This window comes from Heterodontus francisci, chromosome 1 (genome assembly GCF_036365525.1).
Source record: "Heterodontus francisci isolate sHetFra1 chromosome 1, sHetFra1.hap1, whole genome shotgun sequence".
Taxonomy (NCBI): Eukaryota; Metazoa; Chordata; class Chondrichthyes; order Heterodontiformes; family Heterodontidae; genus Heterodontus; species Heterodontus francisci.
The window spans coordinates 7,440,476-7,461,232 of NC_090371.1; the positions used below are offsets into that span (position 1 = coordinate 7,440,476).

At 43.6% G+C, this 20,757-nt stretch overlaps 1 protein-coding gene across 1 annotated transcript in view; it reads right to left on the reverse strand.

Annotated features, from left to right (window-relative positions):
- LOC137377649 (disintegrin and metalloproteinase domain-containing protein 12-like) overlaps positions 1-20,757 on the reverse strand; it is a 330,681-nt gene that overhangs the window by 251,878 nt on the left and 58,046 nt on the right. Inside the window, exon 4 of the mRNA XM_068047535.1 lies at positions 6,191-6,269. Coding sequence (XP_067903636.1) covers positions 6,191-6,269 — 79 coding nt within the window. The remainder of the gene's footprint in view (positions 1-6,190; positions 6,270-20,757) is intronic.

Genomic DNA, 20,757 nt, shown 5'->3' on the forward strand with positions numbered 1-20,757 from the left:
AGGTTAATAGGGCTGTTAAGAAGGCATATGGTGTGTTAGCTTTTATTAGTAGGGGGATCGAGTTTCGGAGCCACGAGGTCATGCTGCAGCTGTACAAAACTCTGGTGAGGCCGCACCTGGAGTATTGCGTGCAGTTCTGGTCACCGCATTATAGGAAGGATGTGGAAGCTTTGGAAAGGGTGCAGAGGAGATTTACTAGGATGTTGCCTGGTATGGAGGGAAGCTCTTACGAGGAAAGGCTGAGGGACTTGAGGTTGTTTTCGTTGGAGAGATGGAGGAGGAGAGGTGACTTAATAGAGACATATAAGATAATCAGAGGGTTAGATAGGGTGGATAGTGAGAGTCTTTTTCCTCGGATGGTGATGGCAAACACGAGGGGACATAGCTTTAAATTGAGGGGTGATAGATATAGGACAGATGTCAGAGGTAGTTTCTTTACTCAGAGAGTAGTAAGGGCGTGGAACACCCTGCCTGCAACAGTAGTAGACTCTCCAACTTTAAGGGCATTTAAGTGGTCATTGGATAGACATATGGATGAAAATGGAATAGTGTAGGTCAGATGGTTCCACAGGTCGGCGCAACATCGAGGGCCGAAGGGCCTGTACTGCACTGTAATGTTCTAATAGACTTTCTAATAGACATACTACAAACTTCACCAACAATCACATGGTTATGGAGATTGACATTCCCAAGGTACCACAAACTGATGCAAGAGAAACTACAACCCCATTTGACAACACGTAACCAAAAGAACTACAATTTTTAATGGTTCCTCATCCAGAGGAAAGGGAATCTAAAACACAAGGCCACTGTCTCAGGATAAGGGGCTGATCATTTCAGACTGAGATGAGGAGAAATTACTGGTTGTGTATCTTTGGAATTCTTTACCCCAGAGGATTGTGGATGCTCCGTTGTTGAATACATTTAAGGCTGGAATAGACAGCTTTTTGGTTTCTCAGAGAATCAAGGGACATGGCAATTGGACAGGAAAGTAGAGTTGAAGCTTAAGATAAGCCATGATCATTTTGAATAGCAGAGCAGGCTCAATGGGCCATATGGTCTACTCCTGCCCCTATTTCTTGTGTTCTGATCACCACAATTCAGGAAGGATGTGAGGGACCTTGAGAGGATGCAGAGGAAATTTACCAGAACGGTTCCAGGGTTGAGGGATTTTAGTTGCAAGGTTAGGTTGGAAAAGCTGGATTTGTTCTACTTAGAGCAAAGGAGATTGAGGGGACATTTAATAGAAGGCTTTGATAAATTAGAGAAGGAAAAAACTGTTCCCATTAACTCATGCTACAAGGACTAGGGGACACATATTGAAGGTTTTGGGCAGGGGGAATATGAGGAAGAACCTTCTTACGCAGCAAGTGGTAATGAACTAGAACTCACTGCCCACAGGGTGGTGGAAGCGGAGATAATCAATGACTTCAAGAGGAAGCTGGATGTCCACCTGAGAGAAATAAACTTGCAGGGCACAGGGATCGAGCCAGGGAGTGGGACTGATTGCATAAATCAGTGGAGAGCCAGCATTGGCTTAATGGACAGAATGGCCACCTTCTGTGCCATAAATGACTCTACTCTATGACTCTATTCTAGAATTGAATGTCCTTCTGAAACAAAGAAGGTGTGAAGTTGCCACGTTCTGGACCATTGTGCGATCACCATGGGGGAGAGACCAAAGCAGCCCTAATCCAGAGGTAAGAAATAACATAGCTTTACCTTAAAAAGAAGCCTAGAGAGAGAAAAAAGCAGCATCCAGAAGTTTGCTTCCAGCAAACAAGAAGGAGTGTGTCCTGCTGAGAAATTTTACATCTACACTCTATACAGCAGTGAATTAGAGTAATTCACCGTCTTTAAGTGAACTTTCAACCAAGAGAGATATCTGCAAACGCCTAAGACCTGTAACCAATGAGCATTTGACTTCCAAGAGAATGCAACAGGTTTATCATGGCTTCCCCAAAACATATTCCCCACTTAATATTGCTTACCCCCTTTTTCCTCATTATCTGTCTCTTCTTGTGTTTGCGTGTGTGTGAGCAAATGCGTGAGTGGAGGTGGTTGCGACAATTTCTGGATAGGTTGTATTGATTAATAAACAATTGATTTTCTGATTTAAGAAAACCTATCGCTATCTGTTTATTTGACAAGTAATACACCAAGAGGTTAAATCCTCATAACAAAACACACTTGCTGCAGTCAGGTGGGAGTTAAACAGTGGCGACAACCCTAACCTCACCATGTGGCCACAACAGATTTGTTTCACAAAACAGCCAGAATGCCTTCCAATGGCCATACATACAGTGGTATCTCAAACGAGAAGCCAAGGAAGACTAAAGAAGTGCAGGATAAACAAGGTCAAAAGTGACTTCTTACATTTTTAGCAGACAGGCAACAATAGAGTGAATTCTTTTGTTCCCATCATTGCAGCTGCAGTGAAGGACAGGAATGTAGTGGAAGTTCTAGGCATCCATCCTTCTCGGGAGATGATGACTTTTTTTTAATTCATTCATGGGATGTGGGCATCGCTGGCCAAGCCAGCATTTATTGCCCATCCCTAATTGCCCTTGAGAAAGTGGTGGTGAGCTACCTTCTTGAACCGCTGCAGTCCATGTGGGGTAGGTACACCCACAGTGCTGTTAGGAAGGGAGTTCCAGGATTTTGACCCAGCAACAGTGAAGGAACGGCGATATAGTTCCAATTCAGCATGGTGTGTGGCTTGGAGGGGAACTTGCAGGTGGTGGCGTTCCCATGCGACTGCTGCCCTTTTCCTTCTAGTTGGTAAAGGTCGCGGGCTTGGAAGATGCTGTCTAAGGAGCCTTAGTGCATTGCTGCAGTGCATCTTGTAGATGGTACACACTGCTGCCACTGTGCATCAGTGGTGGAGGGAGTGAATGTTTGTGGATGGGGTGCCAATCAAGTGGGCAGCTTTTTCCTGGATGGTGTCGAGTGTCGTTGGAGCTGCACCCAAACAGGCAAGTGGAGAGTATTCCATCACACTCCTGACTTACGCCTTGTAGATGGTGGACAGGCTTTGGGGAGTCAGGAGGTGAGTTACTCGCTGCAGAATTCCTAGCCTCTGACCTGCTCTTGTAGCCACGGTATTTATATGGCTACTCCAGTTCAGTTTCTGGTCAATGGTAGCCCCCAAGATGTTGATAGTGGGGAATTCAGTGATGGTAATGCCATTGAATGTTAAGGGGAGATGGTTAGATTCTCTCTTGTTGGAGATGGTCATTGCCTAGCACTTGTGTGGCACGAATGTTACTTGCCACTTATCAGCCCAAGCCTGGATATTGTCCAGGTCTTGCTGCATTTCTACACGGACTGCTTCAGTATATGAGGAGTTGCGAATGGTGCTGAACATTGTGCAATCAACAGCGAACATCCCCACTTCTGACCTTATGATTGAAGGAAGGTCATTGACGAAACAGCTGAAGATGGTTGGGCCTTGGACACTACGCCTGGGGTGTATGTCACTTCTGGATTGAACATCGTCTGTGCTGGTTGCAGAGGCCATCTCGTGAGTGACAATCCTTTCCACAGCTGAATAGCATTGGCCCGAGGTTGACTGATGCTTTTTTCCTTCCACCGGGCTCTCTTATCTTCCATCTGGTTGTTTCTTTTGTCCTCTGCTTTTTCCATGCCCTTCCTGACTGTTCGTCTGTAGGATCTCCAGTCGGCAGCAAGGACCTCCCATTATCCTGGTCAACTTGAGATCTTGCTTACAGACATCCTTGTATTGCAGACGTGGGTGATCTGTTGATCTTGTGCCGATAGCAAGCTTGCCATAGAGCACGTCTTTGGGAATGAGGCTGTCATTCATCCGGCTCACAAAACGCAGCTAACAGAGTTGCCACTGACTCAAGAAGGCAAACATGTTGGGGATCCCTGCGCATACGAGCTCCCATATGCTGCAGCTGTGACATATCACCTGTCCTGCCATCCTTGATGTGTTTTAATTAACTACTTAATTCATTGTTTACTTGCTTTTTTTACATATTTTATTAACCTTACCTGTACTATTTTAAACCTTAGGAATAGAATAGAACTTAACCACTTACCAGAAACTCACCAAACAACTAGCTTCTTCCCCTGTAGTAGAGTAAGAACCAAATACTACAGGGCAAAAAAGTTAGAAAAAAAGCAAAGGAGCACCTCCTTCCCCTCCTCACCCAACTCCCTCAACTCACCGAACTCCCAGCACTCTGTTCAAGTCGGAGTCAGTCTCTCAGAACTGCCAGAAACGAGTCTCAGCAGATTGTTCGGCACTGCACCAATCAATACTGGTTAATCAACACAATCTACTGCTGAATCCAGGGACGCTAGAGGGATTATGAAGGAATTAAGAAAGTAGTGGACTGGTAGTCGTATATATACGTGCAGCATGCAACTCGTGTGGAATAAGTCTCGGGCAGTCGATTGTACAGCTGCAGTACATCGGATGCCTCCAATCACATTCTTGGCCCCACTATCTTGCATTAAAGCATGAAAACATCACCTAAAACAGAAGATCATCACTGGATGATTCTGGGTTAGGAAGGAACAACCAGCCTGGGTTCCCACCCAGTGACTCCAGCTGGAAACTGTCAATCTTGTCAGGGATTAAGATTGAGAAATATTTAAGAAATCCATTTCATGCAGAAGAATCACTAATACTGCTTTCATTTTAGTTCTGCAGTTAAAATCTTAAATTAAGAAACCTGCACTTGCGGCTGACGACCATATCTGTACAATGTCAACACATCTGTCACACAGTAACTATCATCATATCAAATAGTCTTGGATAGTTCTAATCTTCCACGGATACAATTATATCTTTATTCTTTTCTGTATAACTAAAGAGATAAGGCAGATTATGTTTTGCCCTAAGAACCACGCACTGTGGAGTCTTTATGAATCTTTTGCATGTTGAGCTAACGATACCCAAATATAAAAGCAAGAGTGAAGGTCAAGGAGGAGCAGATGAAAAAGCCTTTTAGCTGAGTTTAAAAACAATTCCTTTGTAATATGAGGTGGGGAGATGAAAGGGAGCAATCTGGAGAGTTAAACTCATCTGACCGTAATGAGCATCCTTTCACAACCAAATCTTAAGTAACCATGATGTTGCTCGTGAGTATCTTGGTTCATTTCACCTTTAATAAACCTCCTGGCATTTGACCATGTGTTTGAATTCATTTTAATACAGAAACAAAAATATATTCCCAACAGCCGAGAACAGGACAAGGCTTGATTACGATTCCTTCATTGTTGAATACCATACTGACACTCAGTGCCTAGGCTAATAGGAACATAGGAACAGGAGGAGGTCAATCTATAAGAAGGAGTTAGATGTAGCTCTTGGATTTAAAGGGATCAAAGGGTATGGGGTGAAAGCAGGAACAGGTTATGATCAGCCATGATCATAATGAATGGTGGAGCAGGCTCGAAGGGCCGAATGGCCTACTCCTGCTCCTATTTTCTATGTTTCTATGAAAAGATCATGGCTGATCTGATTGTGGTCTCAACTCCAGTTTTCTGTCTGCCCCCTATAACCCTTGACTATCAAAAATCTAACTCAGCTGTCAATAAATTTCATGACCCTGCCTTCACTGTTTTCTGGGGAGCAGAATTCCACAGACTCACGACCCTCTGAGAGAGAAAAATTCTCCACATCTCTGTCTTATTTTTAAACCGAGCCCACTAGTTTTAGTCTCTCCCACAAGGGGAAACATCCTTTCAATATCCACCCTGTCAAGTCCCCTCAGGATCTTAGCTGTTTCAATAAGATCACCTCTCATTCTTCTAAACAACAATAGATACAGACCCAACCTGTTCAACCTTTCTTCAAAAGATAACCCTCTCATCCCAGGAATGAGTCGAATGAACCTTCTCTAAACTGCCTCAGATGCAATTACATCCTTTTTCAAATAAGGAGATTAAAACTGTACACAGTACTCCAGATGTCATCTCACCAAGGCCCGATATTTGAAGAATGGAGACAAGGACAAGATATAGGAGTGACCACGACAGCTGTGGAGCTCTACAGAATCAGCACCCAAGAGAGGGGAAGAGAAAAAAAAAGCAGAAAAATGAAAGAGCAAAATATATCCACAACACATTTAAAAATTAATGGAACATAGTAGCAGAAGTAGGCCATTCAGCCAGTCAAGAACTTCACTCTGGTCTCAATTTGCAAGTGATTGCTCACCAGTTCAGTGTCCTTCTCTGTCACCAGAGTCCCATTTGAATCATAGTACGATACCTGGAATCCTCTCGGCAACAGGACTCTGTGGAAAAAAAAAACAAAAAGGAAAAAGTTTGGACAAAATTACAATGAGCGTCAGAGTTGCTCAGTTTCTAGTCTGTTCACGTAGGAGACACACAGCCTGAACCTGTGAGCGAGATACTGAGCATTAGTCCAGAATAAGGCTAAAAGCACTGGTACAGCAATGGAAGGACAGAACAAGGCTGAATTATCAAATAGAAAGTTTCCTTGAAATGAGCTCAAATCTTCATGTTCCTGATACAGGACAAGCTCCTATTTTAGAATTAGTGCTCCCAGGGATGATCTGACTCAGAGTGAAAGGCTTTGGGTTGTTGCATCAGCACATCATCATGGTGCTAACAAGCCCATTCCAAGTAAAACCTGACTATTCATTCTCATATTGCCTCACCCCACCTCCAGCACAGATTTGTTAAGGGAAAATCATGTCCAGCACGATTTAACGGAAAATTGCTTCAACTAATTTGCTGGAGTTTATTGAAGAGGTAACAGAAAGGGTTGATGAGGGTAATGCTGTTGATGTGGTGTACAAGGACTTCCAAAAGGCAGTTGATACAATACTGCACAAGAGACTTGTGAGCAAATTTGTAGCTCATGAAATAAAAGGCACAGTAGCAACATGGACATGAAATTGGCTGAGTAATGGGAAACTGAAAGTATTGGTTGATGGATGTTTTTGGGACTGGAAGAAGGTTTGTCGTAGAGTTTGCTAGGGTCAGTGTTGGGACCCTTGCTCTTCCTGATGTATATTCATTTTTTTATTATTCTTTCACGGGATGCAAATTTTACGAAACTGAGAGGTGATCTGGTGAAAGTGGACTGGATACAGCTACTTGAAGGAAAATCAGTGGCAAACAGGTACCGGTACGTAAAAAGGAAACTTTTGGCTAAGACAAATGTGGGTCCATTACAGGCAGAGTCAGGAGAATTTATAATGGGGAATAGAGAAATGGCAGAGAAGCTAAATGAATTCTTTGTGTCTGTCTTCACTGAGGAAGATACAAGAAATCTCCCAGAATTAGAGATCCAAGGGATTAGGCTGAATGAGGAATTGAAGGAAATTAGTATTAGTCAGAAGGTTATATTGGAGAAATTAATGGGGCTGAAGGTTGATAAGTCCCTGGGGCCTGATATTCTACATCCCAGAGTGCTGAAAGAGGTAGCTATGGAGATAATGGATGCATTGGTGATCAGCTTCCAAAATTCTATAGATGCTGGAGCAGTTTCTGAAGATTGGAAAGTCGCAAATGTCACCCCACTATTTAAGAAGGGAGGGAGAGAGAAAACAGGGATTTACAGACCTGTTAGCCTTACATCAGTCATGGGAAAAATGCTAGAATCTATTCTAAAGGATGATATAAATGGTCACTTGGATAATAATGATCTGATTGGGCATTGTCAACATGGATTTATGAATGGGAAATCATGTTTGATGAACCTGTTGGAGTTTTCTAAGGATGTTAGTAACAGAATTGATAAAGGGGAGTTGGTGGACATGGTATACTTTGATTTTCAAAAGGCTTTTGATAAAGTTCCCCACAGAAGGTTGATTAGCAAAATTAAAGCACGTGGGAGAGCAGGTAATATACTGGCATGGATTAAGGATTGGTTAACAGGCAGAAATCAGAGTGTAGGAATAAACGGACCATTCTCACGTTGGCGGGCTGTGACTAGTGCGGTACCATAGGGATCAGTGCTTGGGCCCCAGCTGTTCACAATATATATCAATGATTTGGATGTGGGAACGAAATGTAGTATTTCCAAATTCACAGATGGCATGACATTAGATAGAATGTGTGTTGTGAGGAAGATGCAAAGTGGCTTCAAGGGGATTTGGACACAGCTTAGTGAGTGGGTAAGAATGTGACAGATGGAATATAGAGTCATAGTCATAGAGAGATACAGCACCAAAACAGGCCCTTCGGCCCACCGAGTCCATGCCAACCATCAACCACCCATTTATACTAATCCTACATTAATCCCATTTCTCCCTCTCACATCCCCACCTTCCCTCAATTCTATTACCTATACTAGGTGCAATTTTTTTTACAATGGCCAATTTACCTATCAACCCACAAGTTTTTGTCTGTGGGAGGAAACTCGCATGGTCACAGGGAGAACTTGCAAACTCCACACAGGCAGTACCCAGAACCAAACCCAGGTCACTGGAGCTGTGAGGCTGCGGTGCTAGCCACTGCGCCACTGTGCCGCCCTGCACTATAATGTGAAAAAATGTGAGGTTATCCACTTTGGTAGGAGGAATAGATGTGCAAAGTATTTCTTAAATGGTAAGAGTTTAGAAAGTGTAGATGTACAAAGGGACCTGGGTGTCCTTGTCAATAAGTCACTGAAAGCTAACATGCAGGTGCACCAAGCAATTAGGAAGGTGAATGGTATTTTAGCCTTTATCGCAAGAGGATTTGAGTACAAGAGTAGTGAAGTCTTGCTTCAATTGTATAGAACCTTGGTTAGACCGCACTTGGAGTACTGTGTGCAGTTTTGGTCCCCTTACTTTCGAAAGGATATTATTGCCAACGAGGGAGTGCAACGAAGGTTCACCAGACTTGTTCCCGGGATGGTGGGACTGCCCTATGAAGAGAGATTGGGGAAACTGGGCCTGTATTCTCTAGAGATTCAATGAATGAGAGGTGAACTCATTGAAACCTACAAAATACTTAAAGGGTTAGACAGGGTAGGTGCAGTTAAGATGTTGGGCAGTCTAGAACCAGGGGACACAATTTCAAAATAAGGGTGAAGCCACTTAGGACAGAGATGAGGAGAAATTTCTTTACTCAGAGGGTTGTGAATCTTTGGAATTCTCTGCCCCAGAGAGCTGTGGAAGCTCAGTCATTGAGTATGTTTAAAGCAGAGATTGACAGATTTCATAAAATCGTAGCACAGTACAGAGCAGAAACAGTCCATTTGCCCCCTCGAGTCTGCACCAGTACTTTTGAAGAGGAATCCAGTTTGTCACATTACCGTTACTGAGACTAGCTTTTTTTTAAATTTCAGAATTATTAGTTGAATTCAAATTCCTCCAGCTGCCGTGATAGGTTTTGAATCCGTGTCCCCAGAGCATTAGCCTGGGACTCTGGATTGCTAGTCCAGTGACATTACCACTACGCCATCGCTTCCCCTCCACCTAGACCTTGGTGTACGGCACAATTTCCAAAGTGTGCAGATGATACGAAACATGGAAGCATTGTGAACCGTGAGGAAGATAGTGTGGAACTTCAAAAGGACATAGACAAGTTGGTGGAATGCAGACAAGTGGCAGATGAAGTTCAATGCAGACAAGTGTGAAGTGATTCATTTTGGTAGGAAGCACATGAAGAGACAATATCGAATAAAGGGTACGACTCTCAAGTGGGTGTCGAAACAGAGGGGTCTGGATGTATATTTTGTTACTAGTGCTTTTTTTTATTGTTAAATTTTGAAGATTTGTGGTTCAAAACTGAAAAGGAGTCCATGGATTTATTTTAAAAGGGTCACTGAGAGGTCTGACTGTAAACAGTTACTGGAAGGCAGCTGTCTTCAAATAATTACCCAGCAGGAGCTGTTTTTGACTTGGGGAAGATGTTTACAGAGAAGTGAAAGGTTGATATTTATAGGTGCCAGGAGGCTTGACTCATATGACACTGTTTATGGTTTCACTTTGGACAGTGAGTTGAGATATGAACAATGGTTTGAAAAAACAGTTGGAGAAAACTTGCCAAGAGACCAACGCCCAGCTCAGTCTCTTCTAGCTCTTTGAAAAAGCCTGCCAGTTTTCCATCTTTTGAGAACCTAAGAAGCGTGTGTAAGAAACCGCCTGAAACCTCTGTTACTGCATTTTCCCTGGAAAGCCTGCTCAAACTGATCTTCATTGTCACCTGTCAAGAACTGTTCGAGGAAGATCCCAGTGACAGCCATCTACACGTATTTGGGATACCTACCAAAAAGGACTTCTGACACAGAGTGAGACAGCACTGAAACAGGTCCTTTGGCCCATCGTGTCCGCACCAGCCATCAAGCACCTATCTATTCTAATCCCATTTTCCAGCACTTGGCCCATAGCCTTGCATGCTATGGCATTTCGAGTGCTCATCTAAATATTTTTTAAATGTTGTGAGGGTTCCTGCCTCTACCACCCCTTCAGGCAGTGTGTTCCAGATTCCAACCACCCTCTGGGTGAAAAATTTTTCCTCAAATCCCCCCTAAACCTCCTGCACCTTACCTTAAATGTATGCCCCCTGGTTATTGACACCTCTGCAAAGGGAAAAAGTTTCTTCCTATCTACCCTATCTATGCCTCTCATAATTTTGTATACCTCAATCAGGTGCCCTTCTCAGCCCTAAGGAAAACAACCCTAGCCTATCCAGTCTCACTTCATAGCTGAAATGCTCCAGCCCAGGAAACATCCTGGTGAATCTCCTCTGCACCCTCTCCAGTGCAATCACATCCTTCCTATAGTATGGAGACCAGAACTGTACACAGTACTCCAGCTGTGGCCTAACTAGCGTTTTATACAGCTCCAGCATAACCTCCCTGCTCTTATTTTCGATGCCTCGGCTAATAAAGGCAAGTATCCCATATGCCTTCCAAACCACCATATTTACCTGTGCTGCTGCCTTTAGTGATCTATGGACAAGTACACCAAGGTACCTCTGACCCTCTGTACTTCCGAGGGTCCTGCCATCCATTGTATATTCCCTAGCTCTGAAGAAGGGTCACTGACCCGAAACGTTAACTCTGCTTCTCTTTCCACAGATGCTGCCAGACCGGCTGAGTGGTTCCAGCATTTCTTGTTTTTATTTCAGATTTCCAGCATCCGCAGTATTTTGCTTTTATATTATTATTGTATATTCCCTTGCCTTGTTAGTCCTTTCAAAATGCATCACCTCATATTTCTCAGGATTAAATTCCATTTGCCACTGCTCTGCCCATCTTACCAGCCCATCTATATCGTCCTGTAATCTAAGGCTTTCCTCCTCACTATTTACGACACCGCCAATTTTCGTGTCATCTGCGAACTTACTGATCATACCTCCTATACTCACATCTAAATCATTAATGTACATTACAAACAACAAGAGTCCCAGAACCGATCCCTGCAGTACACCACTGGTCACAGGTTTCCAATCACAAAAACAAACCTCGACCATCACCTCTGCCTCCTGCCACTAAGCCAATTTTGGATCCAATTTGCCAAATTGCCCCAGATCCCATGGGCTCTTATCTTCTTAACCAATCTCTCCTGCAGTACCTTATCAAAAGACTTACTGAAGTACATCAACTGCTTTACCCTCATCTACACACCTAGTCACCTCCTCGAAAAATTCAATCAAGTTAGTTAGACACGATCTCCCCCTAACAAAGCCATGCTGACTATTCCTGATTAATCCCTGCCTCTCCAAGTGGAGATTAATCCTGTACCTCAGAATTTTTTCCAATAGTTTCCCAATCACTGGTGTTAGACTCACCGGCCTGTAATTACTTGGTTTATCCCTGCTACCCTTCTTGAATAATGTTACCACATTCGCTGTCCTCCATTCCTCTGGCACCTCACCTGTGGCCAGAGAGGATTTGAAAATTTGTGTCAGAGCCCCTGCTATCTCCTCCCTTGCCTCACATAACAGCCTGGAACACATCTCATCTGGGCCTGGGGATTTATCCACTTTTAAGCCCACTAAAACTGCAAATACCTCCTCCCTTTCAGTGCTAATTTGTTTGAGTATATCACAATCCCTCTCCCTGATCTCTACACCTATATCGTCCTTCTCCATAGTGAACACAGATCAAAAGTCATCATTTAAAAGCTCACCAACGTCCTCCGGCTCCACACACAGATTGCCACTTTGGTCCCTAATTGGCCCTACTCTTTCCCTGGTTATCCTCTTGCTCTTAATATACTTATAAAACACATTAGGATTTTCCTTTATCTTGCCCGCCAGTGTTTTTTCATGTCCCCTCTTTGCTCTCCTAATTACTTTTTTAAGTACCCCCCTACACTTTCTATACTCTACTAGGGCCACCACTGTTTTCAGCGCTCTGAATCTGCCACAAGCCTCCTTTTTCTTCCTGATGCGATCCTCTATATCCCTTGACATCCAGGGTTCCCTGGACTTGTTGGTCCTACCCTTCACCTTTACAGGAACATGATGGCCCTGAGCTCTCACTATTTCCTCTTTGAATGACTCCCTTTGGTCTAATGTAGACTTTCCTACAAGTAGCTGCTCCAAGTCCACTTTGGCCAGATCTTGTTTTATCATACTGAAATTGGCCTTCCCCTAAGTCAGTACCTTTATTTCTGGTCCATCTTTGTCCTTTTCCATAACTACCTTAAATCTTACAGAGTTCTGGTTCCTATCCCCAAAATGCTCCCCCGCTGACACTTCCACTACTTGTCCGGCCTCATTCCCTAAGACTAGGTCCAGTAACGTCCCTTCTCTTGCAGAACTTTCTAAGTGCTGATTTGAAAAGCTCTCCTGTATGCACTTTAAGAATTCCGCCCCCTTTAAGCCATTTGCACTAAGTCTATCCCAGTTAATATTGGGGAAGTTGAAATCCCCTACTATTATTACTCTATTATTTTTACACCTCTCTGAGATTTGCCTACATATCTGCTCCTCTATCTCTCCCTGACTGTTTGGAGGCCTGTAGTACACTCTCAGTCAAGTGATTGCCCCCTTTTTGTTTTTAAGTTCTACCCATGTGGCCTAATTTGAGGAACCTTGTAAGATATCATCCCTCCTTACTGCAGTAATTGACTCCTTGATCAATAATGCAATGCCACCTCCTCTTTTATACCCCACCTCCCCCACCCCCACCCCTCCAGTAAGCCTGAAGATTCTATACCCTGGAACATTGAGCTGCCAGTCCTGCCCTTCCCTCAACCATGTCTCTGTGATAGCAATAATATCATAATCGCATGTGCTAATCAACGTCCTCAATTCATCTGCCTTATTAGTAAGACTCCTTGCATTAAAATATATGCAATCCAGCCTTGCATTTTTCACTTGTGCCTTAACAGGTCTACATTTGCTCTGCTTTCCAGACTGACTTAATTTATCTTCTATATTTGGCTGTGCATCACCCCCTACTGTACCTCCACTCTGTATCCCATCACCCTTCCAAATTGGTTTAAACGCACCCCCCCCGCCAACAGAACTAGCAAACCTCCCAGCAAGGATCTTGGTCCTGTTCCGGTTCAGGTGCAACCTGTCCAACTTGTACAGGTCCCACCTTTGCCAGAAACAGACCCAGTGATCCAGGAAACTAAAGCCCTCCCTCCTGCACCATGTCTTCAGCCACGCATTCATCTGCTCTATCCTCCTATTCCTATACCGACTCACACATGGCACCAGAAATAATCCAGAGATTACAACCTTTCAGGTCCTGCTTTTTAATCTGCTACCCAGCTCCCTAAAATCTTGTTGCAGGACCTCATCCCTCTTTCTACCTGTCATTGGTACCAATGTGAACCACGACCTCTGACTGTTCACCCTCCCTCTTCAGAATGTCCTGCAGCCGCTCCGTGACATCCTTGACCCGAGCACCAGGGAGGCAACATACCATCCTGGAGTCACGTTTGCGGCCATAGAAATTCCTATCTGTATCCCTTACGATAGAATCCCCTATCACGATAGCTCTCCCACTCCTTTTTCCTCCTTTCCTGTGCAGCTGAGCCACCTGCGGTGCCACAGACATGGCTCTTGCTGCATTCCCCTGAGAAGCTATCTCCCCCAACAGTATTCAAAGCAGAATATCTGTTAGAAAGGGAGATGGACCCAGGGGACTCCTGCACTACCTGCCTAGTTCTACTCTGCCTGGCGGTCACCCATTCCCTTTCTGTCTGAGCAGTCTTTACCTGCAGTGTGACCACCTCCCAGTATGTGCTATCCACAATGATCTCAGCCTCACAGATGCTTCACAGTGTCTCCAGCCGCCGCTCCAGATCCGAAATACGGATTTCGAGTAGCTGCAGCTGGAGACACTTCCTGCACATGTGTTCGCCCTGGACACTGGAAGTGTCCCTGACTTCCCACATTGCACAGGAGGAGCATTCCACACTGCCGAGCTGCCCTGCCATGACTTACCCTTAATTTACTCCCTTAAAATTACTCAAAAGTTAGAGATTATTTTCACTGGGGACCTCGATTCCCTAAAAACCACTACTTCTACATAAAAAAAGTAATAATTACTAATAGTTATTCATAAATTACACTAATTAATAAAAAAATATACTAACTTTATCACTTATAAGGTAGGTTTTGAGTTTTTTTTTTAAAAAGAACTTTCTCTCCCCTGATTTTTTAAGCTATTTACAGGCACTAACAGCTGTTACTTACCCAACCAATCAGCTTACAGATTTCCCATGATATCACTGTAAGTCTTTTTTTCCCTCTTTTTAACCTCAGCGCGCGCCGGCACAGAGAGAGAGAGAGAGAAAGCCTGCTGCTTCTCCCGTCTTCAGGTAGGTAAGGGCCTCGAGCCCGGCACTCTCTTTTTCAGGTCCCGCTCCGGATCCGCCTCATCCCAGGTCCGCCAGCCGCTCCCGTCTTCAGGTGGGTCTTTTCATATCTTATCTTATTTCTTCAAGAATTAGCAAGTATTTTGGCCAATGTATTCTTTTTTTTTTACTGGAGCTCCAAAGAATAAATTGTGTGTGCATGTGTGCAAGGTAAAAAGGGAACTTTTACATTTTGATTTTTGTGTTTATGCTTTACTTCATTACTGGTTAAGATTTGTTCAATAATAAACTGATAATTTTGTTCTTTATTAAAGAAACCTGGTTGGTCAGTTTTATTCTGGGATAAAAATAGAGTCTATGATTGACGTATCGGTAAGTGGGAAAAATTTTAAATATATGTTGTGACCTGTGGAGAAGTGGAACTAGAATAAACAGTGCACTCCTCCCGACTCGGTCATAGCAATGTGCATAAGGCATTGAAGTGTGCAGTTCATAAAGAATACAGTATTCTAGTCTTTATTAATAGGGCATAGAGTACAAGAGCAAGGAGGTTATGTTAAACTTGTATAAAACACTGGTTCGACCTCAACTGGAGTACTGCATCCAGTTCTGGGCATCGCACTTAAGGAAAGATGTGAAGGCACTGGAGAGAGAGCAGAAAAGATTCACGAGAATGGTTCCAGGGATGAGGAACTTCATTTACCTAGATAGATTGGAGAAGTTGGGATCGTTTTTCTTGGAGAAGAGAAGGCTGAGAGGAAATTTGATAGAGGTATTCAAAATCATGAAGGGTCTGGACAGAGTAGATAGGGAAAACTATTCCTACTCGTGAAAGGATCAAGAATGATAGGGCGCAGATTTAAGGTACTTTGCAAAAGAGGCAATGGTGGCATGAGGAAGAACTCTTTCACGCAGAGAGTGGTGAGGATCTGGAATGCACTGCCAGAGAGTGTGGTGGAGGCAGGTTCAATGGAGACATTCAAAAGGAAATTAGATAGTTATCTGAAAAGGAAGAATGTGCAGCGTTACAGGGAGAAGGCGGAAGAATGGCATTAAGTAATCTCATTCAGAGAGCCAGTGCAGATACGATGGGCGAATGGCCTCCTTCTCAGCTGTAAAATTCTGTGATTCCGTGATCTCCTCTCTGGCAGCAATAGGGTTGGTGGGAGCTCAGCGTTCTCTCTGCAAACACACTATGTAGGGTTAAAACTAATTCGGCAGGGGTTTTGGCACCAATATGTACTATTACAAAGGAGAAACAAGATTCACAGAGGACTGGGAGAGACAGAGTTTGAAATAATACAGAATTAGGCAAATCATAAAAAATACAAAGGGGTTTAAGTGAAGTTTAGGGTGCATGTGTGTAAATGCATGAAGTGTGATTAACAAGGTTGGTAAGCTGCAGGCTCAAAAAGCCATATGGCAATATGATGTAGTGGCAATAACTAAGACTTGGCTGAAAAAAGGGAAGAATTGGATGCTTAATATTCCTGGGTACAAGGTATTCAGGAAAAGTAGGGGAAAAGGATATTAATGAAAATATTATAGTGCTAGAAAGAGCAAATGGATTGATGTTGAGAAGATAAATCAGCTATTACACTACTTGGTGTGTTTTCGAGGTTACCAAATAGTGAGAAGGAAACAGATTCACAAAGAAATTACTGAGAAGTGCAAGAAATATCGAGTAATGATAATGGGAGTCTTTAACTGCTCCAATATTGAATGAGGACAGAGAAGGGGAAGGATTTCTGAAGTGTGTTCAGAAGAATTTTCTTGATTGATATGTTTCCTGCCCAATGAAGCAGGAGGCATTGCTGGATCTATTCCTAGGGAATGAAGTGGGTCAAGTGGAGATTGTCTCAGTTAGGGAAGGCCATCATGGATTTGTTAAATTGAAATCTTGTTTAACTAATTTCCTTGAGTTTTTGATGAGCGAACAGAGAGGGTTGATGTGGTGTGCATTGACTTCCAAAAAGCATTTGATAAATTGCCACATAATAGGCTTGTCAGCAAAGTTGGGGCCCATAGAATGAATGGACAGTGGTAGCATGGATACAAAGTTGGCTGAGTGACAGGATACAGAGTAGTGGTGAAGGGTTGTTTTGCATACTGAACCAGAGAACCGTAGAAAAGTTATGGCACAGAAAGAGGCCATTCAGCCCACCGTGTCTGCGTCAGCTGAAAAAAACTAGCTGCCCATTCTAATCCCACCTTCCAGCACCTGGTCTATAGCCTAGCAGGTTACAGCACTTCAGGTGCAGGTCCAGGTACTTTTTAATAGACTGGAGGAGGGTATATGCAGTGGGGTTCCACAAGGGTCGGTACTAGGACCACTATTTTTCTTGATCGACATTAATGACTTAGACTTAAATGCACAAGGCAAAATTTCAAAGTTTGCATATAACACAAAACTTGGAAGTGCTGTGAATTGTGAGGAGGATAGTGATATGCTTCAAGAGGACAGAGGCAGGCTGATGCAATGAGCAGGCATGGGCAGATGAAATTTAGTGCAGAGAAATGTGAAGTGTCACATTTTAGTTGGAAGAATGAGGACAGGCAACATAAACTAAAGGATACTAATGTGGATGATTCTTAACTGCCCTCTGAAATGGCCAAGCAAGCTACTCAGTCCATGGGCAGTCAGGGATGGGCAATAAATGCTGGCCTAGCCAGTGACTCACATCCTATGAACGAATAAAAAAAATACAATTCTAAAGAGGGGATACATGTGCACAAATCATTGAATGTCGCAGGGCAGGTTGAGAATGTCGTTAAAAAAACTTACAGGATCCTGGGCTTTATGAATAGGAGCATAGAGTTCAAAAGCAAAAAAGTTATGATGAAGTTTAAGAAAAACACGGATTCAGCCTCAACTGGAGTATTGTGTTCAATTCTGGGCACTGCAATTTAGGATGGATGTGAAGGCTTTAGAGAGGGTGCAGAAGATTAAACAGACTGGGCCTTTGTTCTCTGGTGTTTAGAATAATGAGAGGTGATCTCATTCAAACATACAAAATTCTTACAGGGCTCGACAGGGTAGATGCAGGAAGGATGTTGCCCTGGCTTGGGAGACTAGAACCAGGGTACACTGTCTCAGAATAAGGGGAAAGCCATTTAGGACAGATGGCAGTGAATCTATGGAATTCTCTGCCCCAGAGGGCTATGAAGGCTTGGTTGTTGAGTATGTTCAAGACTGAGATCAATAGATTTCTACATATTGAAAACATCAATGGATACAGGGATAGTGCAGGAAAATGGTGTTGAAGTAGAAGATCAGTCATGATCTTATTGAATGGTGGAGTGGGCTCGAAGGGCTGAATGCTCCTATTTCTTAAGTTCTTATGCTCTAAGACATTTATGTGAATGGTTCCAGGGACGAGGGACTTCAGTTATGTGTATATGTTGGAAAAGCTGGGGTTGTTCTCCTTGGAGAAGAGAAGGTTGGGAGAATTTAAACAGAGGTGTTCAAAATCAGGAAGGGTCTGGACAGATAGGGAGAAACAGTTTTCATTAGTAACTGCCCTTGACATCAAGGCAGGATTTGACCGAGTATGGCATTAAGGAGCCCTAGTAAAACTGGAGTCAATGGGAACCAAGGGGAAAACTCTCTGTTGGTTGGAGTCATACCTAGCACAAAGGAAGATGGTTGTGGTTGTTGGAGGTCAATCATCTCAGCCGCAGGACATCACTGCAGGAGTTATCAGGGTAGTGTCCTAGGCCCAACCGTCTTCAGCTGCTCCATCAATGACCTTCCTTCAATCATAAGGTCAGAAGTGGGGATGTTTGCTGATGATTGCACAATGTTTAGCACCATTTGCGACTCCTCAGATACTGAAGCAGCCCGTGTAGAAATGCAGCAAGACCTGGACAATATCCAGGCTTGGGCTGATAAGTGGCGAGTAACATTCGCGGCAAGTAACTCACCTCCTGACTCCCCAATGTTTGTCCACCATCTACAATGCACAAGTCAGGAGTGTGATGGAATACTCTCCACTTGCCTGGATGGGTGCAACTCCAGCAACACTCAAGAGGCTCAACACAAACCAGGACAAAGCAGCCCACTTAATTGGCACCCCATCCTTAACATTCATTCTCTCCACCACCTACGCACAGTGGCAGCAGTGTGTACCATCTACAAGGTGCACTGCAGCAACACACCAAGGCTCCGTCGACAGCACTTTCCAAACCCTATAAGGACAAGGGCAGCAGATGCTTGGAAACACCACCACCAGCAAGTTCCCCTCTAAGTCACACACCATCCTGACTTGGAACTTTATCGCCATTCCTTCTCTGTCGTTGGGTCAAAATCCTGAAACTCCCTTCCTAACAGCACTGTGGGTGTACCTACACCCCAAGGACTGCAGCGGTTCAAGAAGGCAGCTCACCACCACCTTCTCAAGGGCAATCAGGGATGGGCAATAAATGCTACCCTAGCCAGCGATGCCCACATCCCATGAATGAATAAAAAAAAATCGAGAACAAGAGTCTGCAGATTCAAGGTAATTGGCAAAAGAACCAAAGGTCATATGAGGAAAAATTCTCTTAGACAGCGAGTGGTTATGATCTGGAATTCACTCCCTGAGAGGGTGGTGGAGGCAGATTCAGTTGAGGTCTTCAAAAGGGAATTGGATAAGCACCTTAAGAAAATAAAATTCAGGGCTATAGGGAAAGGGCAGGGGAGTGGGACTAGCTAAATTACTCTTGCAAAGAACATGGACTCAATGGGCTGAATGGCCTTCTGTGCTGTAACCATTCTATGCTTCTATGAATTTAAGGCTTTGGAGAGAGTGCTGAAGGGATTTGCTAGAATGGTACCAAGGATGAGGGACTTGAGTTGCATGGAGAGACTGCCGAAACTGGGATTGTTTTCTTTGCAGCAGATAAGTTGAAGAGGGGAGTTGATAGAGGGCTTCCATACCATGAATAGTTTTGAAAGGGTAAATAAGAAGAAACACTTTATAGTGGTGGTAACAGCACTGTGCCTGGACCGACATCACAAGGACTGCACCAGTTCAAGATGGCGGCTCACCACCAACTTCTCATGGAAAATTATGGATGGGCAATAAATGCTGGCCTTGCCACAAAATGCCCACATCCCATAAATGATAAAAAAGCAAGTTGGTAACCAGAGGATACAGATTTAAAGCAAATGGTGAAAGTACCAGGAGAAATTTTTTAAAAATTATATAGAGGGAATTGATGTGATCTGGAAGGTGCTGCCAGAAAGGGTGGTAGAAGCAGATTCAATAGTAGCATTCAAAAAAGAACTGGACAGGTATTTGAAGGGGAAAAATCTACATGTCTATGGAGAATGCACAGAGGAGTGGGATTCATTGGACAGCTCTACCAAAGAGCCGGCACAGGTTCAATGGGATAAATGGCATCCTTCTCTGCTTTATCATTTTATGAAACACTCCCAGTAGAGGTACAGCATAGGTAAGGTACAGAGTAAAACTCTCTCTACACTGTCCCATCAAACACTCCAAGGGCAGGTACAGCATGGGATAGGTACAGAGTAAAGCTCGCTTTACATTGTACCATCAAACACTTCCAGGGCAGGTACAGTATGGGTTAGATACAGAGTACAACTCCCTCTACCCTATCCCATCAAACACTCCAAGGGCAAGCACAGCACTGGTTATATACAGAGTAAAGCTCCCTCTACACTGTCCCATCAAACAGGAGCAAATCTGTAGGGAAATGACAGAGATGTGCAAGAGCTGGTGATAATGGGAGACTTTCATTACCCAAATATTAATTGAGATAATGTTAGGGTAAAGGGAAAGGAGGAGGAAGAATTTCTGAAGTGTGTTCAGGAGAACTTCCTTGACTAGTATGTCCTCGGTGCAACTAGGAACAAGGCATTGCTGGATCAGTTGTTGGGGAATGGGTCAAATGTCTGTGGGGGAAATACTTGGGTACGAGTGATCATTGTATCATAATTTTTACATTAGAAATGGAGAAGAGCAATGAACAATTTAAAGAAGATCTTCTAAATTGGAAGAGGGCTAACTTCAACTGGATGAGAGGGGATCCAGAC